The sequence below is a fragment of the Diplotaxodon limnothrissa genome, linkage group LG13 (genome assembly GCF_057381915.1).
Source record: "Diplotaxodon limnothrissa isolate DT_005_m linkage group LG13, D_limnothrissa_male_GT1.1, whole genome shotgun sequence".
NCBI lineage: Eukaryota > Metazoa > Chordata > Actinopteri > Cichliformes > Cichlidae > Diplotaxodon > Diplotaxodon limnothrissa.
Window position 1 is genome coordinate 23,959,352 of NC_140608.1, and position 12,511 is coordinate 23,971,862.

The 12,511-nt window shown below is 42.1% G+C and overlaps 1 protein-coding gene across 1 annotated transcript in view; it reads right to left on the minus strand.

The window, feature by feature from the left end:
* The window catches only part of inpp5a (inositol polyphosphate-5-phosphatase A), a 177,617-nt gene that overhangs the window by 54,560 nt on the left and 110,546 nt on the right, over positions 1-12,511 (minus strand). The window contains exon 9 of the mRNA XM_085368919.1: positions 3,721-3,805. Coding sequence (XP_085225045.1) covers positions 3,721-3,805 — 85 coding nt within the window. The remainder of the gene's footprint in view (positions 1-3,720; positions 3,806-12,511) is intronic.

The window sequence follows — 12,511 nt, forward strand, 5'->3', positions numbered from 1 at the left end:
ATACCGGTATAATTTTGGGCAACGATAAGAAAATGAAATATCGCAATAGAATATGGGTAAAACGTGCATGCACAGTGCCTTTGTTTTCATACGCACATGACGGATAAAGCATGGCGGAGAATGAGAAGGGCAAAAGCGGATCGTTGAATGAAACGGATGAACCAGAATTGGTTTGCAAAAATGCTGCAACTTCAGTGGTGTGGAACTGGTTTAGCTTTCGTCCATCAGATACTCAACAAAGCACTATTTGGTAGAGCATGCTAGCGGGCCATCGTTATTACCATGTTTTTTGGAAAATACGGCACTTAAAATCAATCCTTTGATTTTCCTGAAAATAAACAGTGCCCCTTATAATCCCGTGTGCCTTATGTATGAATTCTGGTTGTGTTTACTGACCTCGAAACGATTTTATGTGGTACACGGCGCTCAAAAATCTGTCAAATGTTTTAGTATGACTTTGCTAAGCTACGAACCCGCACCGCTTGATGGATTGTCGGAGCATTGCGGCTATCGTAGGCAGGAGCCTCGCGGAGTGTTGCGAACTGTGCGTCAACATAGTATTACGGTGTTATATATTGTACATATATTTATTAGTTTCAGATGTAGCCATTCTTGTATTTTGCTTGTTTACATTATTGTATTTGCACAACTCTGTTGCTTGTGAAGCTCGCACACAAGAATTTCACAATTTCACTCACATGTGCTGTACCAATGTACCTGCACATGTGATGTGACAATAAAAGTGATTTGATTTGATTTGTGTGTGTGTATAACCTCTTTTTACGTTTTGTGGACATTATACATGGTTATGCTGAGGATATGTCGGCCAATTTCCACTGGAAATGCCTTTTGGTTAAACTGTCAACAAGGAATTTGCACTGTTAAATTTTTATGTAACTTTAATGCACATAAAAAAACCAGCTGCTTGATTAAGTGGAAATACATTGATGGGTTGTTGTGGTTTTTTGTTGTTTTTTTTGCACTAATAAAGTTGTGGAGTTGTAAAGTATTTTGTCTAGTGTCAATTATATTGTCAGTTATATCGTTATCGCAAATTTTCAAACGTATATCGTGCTAAATATTTTTAGTCATATCGCCCTGCTCTAGTTTGCAGTACGTGTTCAAAATAAACTTGACCTTTCACGAGCAGGCTGGCTGTGATATTTTTTTTGCTTCTAAAGATCGTACTTAAAGGGAACATGATATGTGAAAAGCACTTTATCTGTGCTTGACAGCATATATTTGGGTATCTTAACTTATTACCAATTACAAAACTAAAGATGCACAACCCTGGAGCTTTTTTGGGCCCCCTAGATCTGAACATTTGTCTTTCAGTGAGGCTTTCTGATATGGAGGGTCCATATGAAGTTACTAAGAGCAAATTCTCATCAGCACTTGTATAACTCAATTCTGTTACGGAAGATATGAGCTTAAAGGCCTATTTCCAAACAAGGAGATCTAACCTCTAATTGCTAACTTTTAACATTTTTCTAGACAAGACTTGTAAATTCATGGTTGAAAAGTTACCTGTGAAACTCTTATCCCTGTACTACTTTGACTTAAGCATTGGGCAATTTGTAAAGACTATAGGGAATTGTGTCAACTTGTGAAGAAAGAAGAGTATATGTCTCCTTTTAATATGGATCTATCAGATCCTTGAATTTACAATATAAATATGTGATGGCTCCAATACAAATCTAAGAATAAGGTTTGTCTTTGCAAATTGCATTGAGCTGGTTCTCAAATTCAGGTCTTTGTGTTTTGTGATGTTTGATTTCTGTCATAAGACCACATGTTTGTTAACTATTAATTTTAATACACATTAGTAGTGTATGAGTTTAGCCATGTCCCACTTATTCGTTTTTGGCCCTATAATATACTTTGGTGACAGGTATGTGTGTTGTATAGCCAGTGTCCTCACAAATCCTGTTGGGTGTTAAAATGTCTAATATTTTCATAGGCGGGGCTTCTCACCTAATTATCTATGTCCTGATAAGGTTGCAAAAAAACAGGTTCTTATATCTCTAGTTGTGTTGCGTGTATAGGAACTTTGAAGTGAGATCTGTGCTCTGTGGCTCAAAACAGATTTTTTGACGTATTCAGCATCTCTCAGGGACAAGCGGAAAGTGGTGTCCCCATAGACCACCACCTGGGCTGGTTTGGAAAAAGTGTCCTTACAATACATAGAAACCCGTATGTGTGTGTGTGTGTGTGTGTGTGTGTATTCGCATTGGATGTGACTGTGTAAGTGCATAAGAAAGGAGTTCTATGGAGGGGAAAGGGGGGCAGAAATGGGGCACACACCGATGCAAGCCTGACACATCCCTGGAAAAGGGGTCACGACCCCTTACTGCACTCAAACAGCATTTCACAGCAATGCAGACACAGAGAGGTGGAGAGTTTACCGACCACAGAGCAGCTTGGACAAGACAGGAAACATGAGGAGAGAGTTATCTATAATTAGCTGCAGAGGATAAACACAGATAGACTCTGATTCATCTCATCTGACTTTATTGGATGCTTTCCTTTCAGCTTAATGCAGCCATATTCCCTGCCAGTACTGGCATTGAAAATACAGTTTTCCTTCATATCTGAATGCCTGGAACACTGTCTTTTTTTCCGCAGAGATGATAAGATTTAAAACAGCCCATCGTTGACAGAAAATCAATGTGGCATCCTAAATGTGTGCCAGGTGACATGTAATTGCAGAAGCTGACTTCTGAATAGCCTCAGTGTGTTTGTACATCTGCTGCTGTGGATTCTGTTCGTTTATTTATTATCTCCAAAGCAACGCATGCTCACATGACCAGCGGCTTAATGTGATCCAATTACAGCACCAAAATCAAATGTACTGCATAAACTTTGAGGCCATTAATCAATGCCCGCGATAGATCGCTGAGTAAAAACATGTGATGTCCATCCCACTTAGCTGGCTGCCACAGAAGAGGCGGTGATTTACTGCCCCACCTAGTGCCTGGATGGCTAAACTACAAAAAAAAGTTTTTTTCTGTGCCACACAAAGTTAAGTCCTTCCTAACTCATTTAAGCATTCAAGCCCTCCATTCAGAAAGCCTCCCCTCCTCTTCCCTCTCCTCTGAATAGGGTTGAAATGAACAATGCTCACACCTTGAGCAGGCCCACTGATTCGTGGACCATTGTGCTGGAGAGGAGGGAGAAGACCCGCTAACAAGTGTCTCCCCTACTCTGTTACCACAACGCTGTCTGCAATGTCTTCTATAATTTCCTCATCTCCCCAAGGAGAATACTAAACGACGACCTTAGCCATGGCTACGTTTGCACCAAAAGAAGGAAGGAGGAGGAGGAGGAGGACGAAGAAAGAGGGGAGGGAAGGAGCCAGGGAGGAAGGGAGAGGAGAAAGAGCTGTGAATGGCACCATAACATAACAATGCACTCCGAGGCTCGGTCGGCAAACACAGCTGGGCCGGCCACAGTGAAGCATTTAATGAGTCATAACTCTAAAGAGACAGTGAGGCTCTAAAACCACTTTTACTATACTGCGGTCACCCTCACAAACACAGTCACACACACAAAGGCTTTATGGCACGATGCTGTATCACTATGGATTTGATAGCACGTAACCGCACGTGTGTACAGTGTGTCATTAGCTCTCTGTTGTGCCATTACATCCCCATAACGCCCAGATAATGTATACAGATAGCCATCCATTACTAATATGTCAAGAAAACAAACCCTACTCACCTCAATAACTTTCTTAGAGTCCAACCTGAAGTTAAAGTCACCGAAGACAAAAAATGGCAGCTTCTCATACCGCTGGTCCGTGATCCTGCAAAACATTAACACCACACACACACAAAAACATAAATAATAGAAAAAATCTGACATTCATCACCATCAGGTGTCAAAGGTTATCAGTTCCTTTGACTCAGGCTGTTAAGTTCATGAGGGCCTCAGCACCCCCTGGTGGTCTGATCACTTCAATTAAAATTTTTTGTGATCTGATCCAAGCTTTCAGCACTTTTGCAGCACTCAGCAGGCAGAAAACAGTAGAAACATTTTATCTGAAGCCTCATTTTTAGTATGAAGGAGAATGAAGAAGAAAATTCTATGAAATTGCTGCATTTGTCTTTTAAAAAATATCTAGTGATCCATTTGCAGGATTTTCAACTCCTGACTGATACGCTGCTATTAAATGACCTAAGTCCAGTTCACCTTTGGATACATGCGAGGGCTTCGAGTAAACGCTGCTTTCAGCTTGAAAACAGTCATTCTCAGGTGACGCCACAATTAAATGAATCAAGTGTGACCGTTTCCTTTGACAATCTGCTTTGATTGCAAAGAAAATTCACTTTGCTGAACTAATCAACGTGTGAGTAAACCAGACTCAACCCTGTTAACTTATTAAGCGCTGAGAGGTTTAGAGCCAAAGCGCATTTTCTGATTTGGTGCTAAGGCACAAAAAGCACAGCGGAGCAGCATTTTCTTATGATGCACACATCTGGGACAGACTCGTATAAAACCAGAGGTCTTCGTTTTTTCACACGAGGCTGATTTGATAACAGAGTTAAAAGAATGTGCATGTAGCTGAAGCGGAAAACCAGGCATGAATTTATTAAACGTTAAGATGGCAGAAAGGAGAAACTGCAGACAGTGAGACAGAGAGAGAAATGTGCTACGTCATCAACATAACTTATTCTTGTGTGATTTATGGCACTGATTTTTGCTTGCCAGAATTTTCTTATACGTCTCTGTCACTGATATATGTAGTACTGTGAGTGCAAGTGGGCACCTGTAAGCCTGGACCTCGGCTTGGATTTGTTTGCCACGGTGGAAAGGGTTTTATCTCATTTCTATGTGCTTTTTAAACAATCCCTATCATGTAGACTTTGGTGTTTTATGTTTCAAAACGCAACGTAGCTTGCCATCACCAGTGTGTGAATGTGTGTGTGAATGGGTGGATAACTGGATATGTAAAGCGCTTTGGGGTCCTTAGGGACTAGTAAAGCGCTATATAAATACAGGCCATTTACCATTTACCATAATTGAATTCTCAACAAATGAAAATCTGAATGAATTAAGAGATTCTACTTAACTTCCTTTTAATCTTTCTTCTCATTTTGCTCAGTGTTTTTTTGTACCTGTTAATATAAATTTGATAAAAAATGGTTTTCCTACACTGAAGGTTTCAAGACAAATAAACCTGCTGGTCCCGTACCCAGCGGGCTAATGCACCTACATATTCTGCCATGTTCTGTTTTAGTTAGACCAAGTGAAATTGCTCTGCCGATGCCTTTTAAAGGTCTTCAAAATCCACCAGAGTTTATTGCTGGCTGATGTTTTAATGCACTAAATACCCTGCTTCTTTAAACCTTAAGCATATACAGTCTATGGATTTGCAGATCCTCTCTGATGTGGACCGCTTCCAAATCTCCAGAACTTCACCACACCGCCAGCATCCCAGTGCTTAAAAAAAAAATAATGCACCTAAGCGACATATAATTAAGTCCTACGCCTCATCACCTACTTAAAAGTGTCTCTTCTACAGAGCAGAGATAGGAAATTAAAGCTCTTGTGTAATTAATGATTCAGGATGCTTGGCTCGCTATCCCCACTAATCGCACGGATAAATCTCACCGTGGACTTCCCAGGCACAGATAACAATATATTTATGAGGCCGTAAAGAGAGAAGAAGGCTTTTCTTAGCGCCGGGTCTCGGTCTGCCCGGCTGTCGTAAAGCACAGCCACTTCTTTTCTGTGTGGTGGCGAGGCGAAGGTGACTGAAGTAAGGAGGCGGGGGAACACAGCTATTATATTAAATAGAGAGTATGCAGTTTGACATTCCCTTATATTAAGCAGAAACTGCACACAGCAGTGTGGAGCAGTGGAAATGGCACTTGGTCTCCATATATTTTCTTTTAAGCTGATGCCCGAATAACCAGCATCTCTTTAAACAAGGCTGGCTGGTGAATTGCCGGCTATACAGAGCCCACATTTTCTCAATGGTTTGTCTGCACATTTCTCCAAACATTTTTAGGTTCTCTGCACTGAAAGTAATAAACATAGCTTACATAAACCAAAAAAAACACTAGAGGTAACCTTCGAAAGGCTGTAAGTCACCCGAAACCCTTTAATTTATGTGTCAAAATAAGGTTATGGTGCCCATAAATAAGCCAAAATGATCAGTCCTTTTAACGTGTAATGTGTAAAAGCACACTGCTCAAAATGTCTACCCTCCATGTTTTCACTAAGTCACTGATGTTTACTATACCTAACTATTATTTTTCTGAGTATAACTGACTGCTGCTCTCTATCCTAATGTCTAAAGTTTACTTTCTAAAGCAAGCACGGGCAGGTTAAACCAATAAAAGGTTTATGTAACATCTTATGTCGAGCTCAACTGATAAGACCAATATCAATACCGATATTTGGTGATCTAAAATATCTGCCGACCTCTCTAACGCAGTTTAACAATAATCTTATTTTATTATCGCGACAGGTTGTGGATTACTCATTTATCCTCTGCCGGCCTGTGCAGAGGATATCAAAATCAAAAAAAAAAAAAAAATTATATCCACATTTAAATACAGGTTGAACCAAAGTGCTGTATATAGTAGAGATAAAATAGCAAACATACATAGTAATTACTATAAAAGACTAGTCATTCATTCTAGTCAGTGTTTTCAACTGGGTTTTAAAAATGTCAAGTGCTGGCAAAGGCCTAATGTGAAGGGGTAGACTGTTCCAGAGTTTGGGTGCAGCGATTGCAAAAGCTCGGTCACCTCTGTTTTTCCGTCTAGTTCTGGGGATAGTCAGAAGCAACTTATCTGCAGACCTAAGGGCTCTACTTGGATTATTTTTTGTTAAAAGGTCCGAGAGATAAGATGGAGCTAATCCATTCAGAGATTTACAATTAACAAAATCTTGAAGTCGATTCTACGATGTACTGGTAACCAGTGTAAACATGCCAGGATTAGGGAGATATGATCACATTTGCGAGTGCGTGTCAGGAGTCGGCCGCCAGCTGTCACTCAGGATAAGTGAGTGACAGCTGGTTGTTGCGTTTGTGGCATTTCTCTGGTGGACAAACTCTGTAACATTAGAACTCATAACATGACTGAAAGGTGTTCTCTGTGTCTCATTATGTGGAGACCCTCTGGCGTAACCAATCACGGAAGCTCCACTACCACCATCTGTCCAATACATCCAATCAGTGCAAGGACACGGGATCCCCCGACCACTTTTATAGCAGCCCCTGATCAAACACCAGGTATTCTCCCTTTCTGCCCTGGAAGATCACAAGATTTTCAATTCAATTCAGTTTTATTTATACAGCGCCAAATCACAACAACAGTCGCTTCAAGATGCTTTGTATTGTAAGGTAGACCCTACAATAATACAAAGAAAGAAAAACCCAACGATCATATGACCCCCTATGAGCAAGCGCTTTGGCGACAGTGGGAAGGAAAAACTCCCTTTTAACAGGAAGAAACCTCCGGCAGAAGCAGGCTCAGGGAGGGGCGGGGCCATCTGCTGCGACCGGTTGGGGTGAGAGAAGATCTTCTTTACTTTTCAGTTTTTATTTATCAACCGTTGTAAATGCCCAAATGACTATTGGTCAATATATTGACCTTCAACAACATATCAGTCGGGCTCTTCTCTATCTTTTTGTAACTGTGCTACAATTGGGCACGAACAATAAGTTTAAAGGCACTAATTTCAGAGACTTAAACCAATGGCCTCTGCACATTTTGACAGTTAGATAGACTCCTCATGACACGCACAAATGTTAATACTTTTACTGATTGCTGATAGTGCTGCTCAGTCTTTTGCCAGAAGCTAGCTATTTGGCATTTCATTGACCCCAAAGGCAGTTGATATTTAACATTTAAAGCTGACTAATCCTAGAATTTCCTGTTCTGAAGTTACCCGAAACCACTATGAAAGTCTCACTGGCTGCATTACTTTTTAATTTGCCTGGATTTCATTCTTCTTCTTTTCTTCTTCTTTGATTGTTAAGCACAGTTTTTTAAGTTGCACATCCTTTGTGTGGAGTAGCTCTTTAATAAACCCAAACTGGGATTGATGCCATTAATGACCTCACACACTGGTGCTAAGAGACTGAGCTCTATCCAAACAGGCTTAGTGGTCAGTTTATACTGTTGACCAAAACGGAGGGCAGTAAAGTGGCTGAACACAGACGTCATGCGGCGCTTATAGGCGTGGGAACTTCTACATTCTTTGCCCTAATGGAGAATTTACCGCATGTGCTTTTGTGAGTAGCGAACACTATCCAAACAGATATATACCAATCAGGCAATGACATGTTAAAAAAGATAAAGAAATAAAGAAGAGATTAAGTGATGAACAGGAAAGATGAGGTTAAAAGTGAGGCAGTCACCCTTAAGAAAGAGTGGCTAAACTGAGAGAGGAGGAAATGTGTGTTTCTCCAGAGCTTGAGGTCTTTCTCCCACTAACAGCCATGTCTAATACCCGCGGCCGGGCTGTTTTGTCTGCTGCTCCAAGGTATCAGCCACAGGTCAATGACTATCGCCCTGTAGCCCTCACCTCAGTAGTGATGAAGTGCTTTGAACGCCTGGTCAGAGACTTCATAATTTCTTCACTACCAGACACACTGGACCCACTACAGTTCGCTTACCGTCCAAATCGTTCCACAGACGATGCCATCTCTCATCTCCTCCACACATCACTCACTCACTTGGACACTAGAAGGGGGAATTATGTTAAAATGCTCTTCATAGACTACAGCTCTGCATTTAATACCATAATTCCCTCCACACTCACCACCAAGCTGGAGCATCTGGGACTCAGCTCATCTATGTGTCAGTGGATCTCCAACTTCCTAACTGGCAGACCACAGGCAGTAAGGATGGGCGGACATGTCTCAGCCTCCACCACTCTCAGCACTGGAGCCCCCCAGGGGTGTGTTCTGAGCCCCCTGCTGTACTCTTTGTACACATATGACTGTGTGGCCACTACCAGCTCCACCACCATCATCAAGTTTGCTGACGACACCGTCGTGGTGGGCCTGATCTCTGATAACAACGAGACGGCCTACCTGAAGGAGATTAGGAATCTGGAGAACTGGTGCCAGAGGAACAACCTCCTTCTAAACGTCAGTAAGACAAAGGAGCTGATAGTGGACTTCAGCACTAAGCAGGAGAGGAACTACCAGACCCCCGTCATCAACGAGTGCCCAGTGGAGAGAGTGGACAGCTTCAAATACCTCGGAGTTCACATCACGCAGGACCTGTCATGGTCCTGTCACATCAACACCGTGGTGAAAAAGGCCCGACAGCGTCTCTACCACCTCAGACGCTTGAGAGACTTCCAACTGCCCTCCAAGGTGCTCAGGAACTTTTACTCGTGCACCATAGAGAGCATCCTGACGGGAAACATCTTAACCTGGTTCGGGAACAGCACCATGCAGGACAGACGAGCTCTACAGAGGGTTGTGCGGTCAGCTGAGCGCACCATCCGCTCCGAGCTCCCTGACCTGCACTCAATCTACAGCAGGCGGTGCTGGACCAAGGCCAGGAAGATCGTGAAGGACCTCAGCCATCCCAACAACAGACTGTTCTCTCTGTTGAGGTCAGGAAAGCGATTCCGCTCCCTGAAGACCAACACAGAGAGACTGAGGAGGAGCTTCTTCCCGCAGGCGATACGGTCTCTCAATCACACCACCACACAGTACTGACCCACACATATGGTTCTTACACACACACTGGACTTTCTGGACATTGTTTTTTTGCACAACACTGGTCACTATATTCTTCATTTCCAGTTAATACTTGTACAGCTGCTGTTATTGTGTATATATTTATTTATATTTAGATTTCTTCATACATTCTTATATAGTTCTATATTGTGTATTGTGTATTTTGTTGTACGGTTATTTTATTTTCAACTTTAATTTATATATTTTATCTTATTCTTCCCAGTTAAATTTACCCTTCATTCTAATTTGTGTTGTACAGTTATTTCATTTTTAACCTTAATTTATATTTTATTCCTTCCTAGTTAAATTTACCCTTTTTAATTTTTCATATTTATTTCCTATCTTATTCATAGCCTTTTCCTTTTTTGTTTTCTTTAGGTCACGAGCAGTTGTCCAAGCATTTCACTACATATCGTACTGTGTATGACTGTGTACGTGACAAATAAAATTTGAATTTGAATTTGAATGAATTTGAGGTCAGAAGGTAACACTCTGTTTACACGATCATTTCCTAAAGCACTCATGGTGACTCAGTGGTGTGAAAGTTGACTTTTTTCTTGGCCTTTGTGGGGACGGACCAAGAATTGCAACATTAGCTACAGCTACTGGGCGTGAAAGGGTCCTGAGGGTGGGGGGTCCTGGACTTTTGGGGGTGGGGTGGAGGCTGGATGGGGATCTGACTGACCCTCACCCTGGGTGGGGGGCCCCATTAGTCTCGTCATCACAGTTCATTCAGACAAACTGTAACAGTGTCGGTGACATTCTCCCACAAAGACACACTCCTTTACACAGTCTATAAACATGCTTTCTCCTGGCCAATTCATCGCGCAGTGACACCCCTGAAAGAGCCTCTTCACACGGCCCGTTCTCGCTGAGGTTTGGGCTGGGGCCTTCATCAGGCCTTCCTTGGGGCTACACAAAGGCCGGGGTCAAACGCTAATTTACAACATGGCCCCAGACTCTGCTCCCAGGCTCCTTAAACCGCCAGCACAAAGCCACCGCTAGACTTTTTCTCTACGTCTAACTCTCACAAAAACCATGGTATCAGGAAAAAAATACAAAAAAACATGTGCTCAAGACTGAAAGCATTCCTGCATGAAAGACTCTATCAGAAGCTCAATCTCACAAACAGCACACACACACCATGATACCCGATGAAAAGCTTACCTACATTGGATTGTTTCTCCTTTACACCAGCCTCAGTTTCACTGACTCCAGATTACACACGGTGATTGACAGCTAAACTCAGCCATAACGGACACCCAATATGAGATTATGAGGGTGCAAGTGGGGGCCATGTCATGATTATATTGACAAGGTGACTTACCATAAGTTGGCCAGTCAGATTCAACTTTGCACACAATAGCCAGGCCGAGCACCGTCATCCATTGTAAGTAAATGTTGAGAAATTGAGAGAATGTTAACATTGTGAAGAATCTGCTGGTGACGTCTTTCTGAATAAGCCAAGAGTGACCCGTGACAGGACCTTTGACACCTCAGGACAGCCTTACCCTCGTTCCCTTGTTAGCAGCCCATCTCCTTAGTAACTACCACCCCAACAAGAACACCATGCAGGAAAGATAAGGTGCTGAGGGGGTGAAAGGGGGTGAAAGGGTGTTTCAGCGGTCACACAGAAGTTAGGGAATAGGTCTGTTCAAGTCAACAGCGTCAAGACATCCTGAAGTACAGAAGACAGCGAACTTCTGAGATATAGCCAGGAGTGGGCAAGAAAAGTTTATGTAAAGTTTATGCGGACTGGAAAACTACCTGGACCCCAAAAGCTTACTTTAAAATTTGTTTGAACATCCCGTTGTGATGCTGTGTGATGTGCACAAGCAAGTTCATGGATGCACTCTGCAAACCCAATGAGCTGATAACTTTCCGCGCCATCCCAAATATGGTCAAATACGAGCAAAATGGCGATGTTAAACCTTGCATATTCAGTCTATAGTTGTGCATTACTACATAGTTATTTGGGTCTATTTTTAGACAGGCCACATCTTTTTGATTTATATTGCATTGGTGAATATTTCACCCAAATCATAAATCTAATCAAACTTTACTTTGTGACTATACTGTTCTACAGAAAACCCAAGACTACTACAGAATATAATGCAAAACATAATGCCGAGGAGGGAGGGAGGGCTGAAGACAGGTTAAAATGACCATGTGTCTACAAATAACAGAGAAGCAGCAAATCAGCAAATTCCGATGTGTTAGGGAATTCCACATTATGGATACTGTTAGCCTGAAAAGGACAAATAACACATTGAGTAAAGGTACAGGTAAAGTTAGGTATAGGTTAAGGTAGTTATTGTTATGGTAAACTAGAAGTGCATAGTGAGTGAGTGAGTGAGTGAGTGAGTGAGTGAGTGAGTATATGGGAGAGAGAGAAACAGGTCCACTGTGAGCAGAGAGACAGTGGAGAAGATTAACCTCTGCTCCTGCAGGCCTCCCAGGGTGAGAAGGCAGCACAGAGTCACACAGTGGCACTACACACTCAGGTCTATAAACAAACACAATCAGTGGAAAAAGTCATTATAGATCACATGTAGACTCAGTAGAAAAAAAATTAATTGTACTACACATGTTTATGACACAGGAGTTGTACTGGAAACCATGATCAGCATGACAACACACACACGCACGCACACACACCAACCACTCTCTTTAATAAATTCATTCTGGCTTTAAGGAGGATCCCCCCTGCAATTATCCAGTCCTCCCTCTTGCAGCTCAACATGTCTATTGGCTGGAAACTAGCCGGCCTTTCTCTGCTCTTTCAGACCGTTGTTC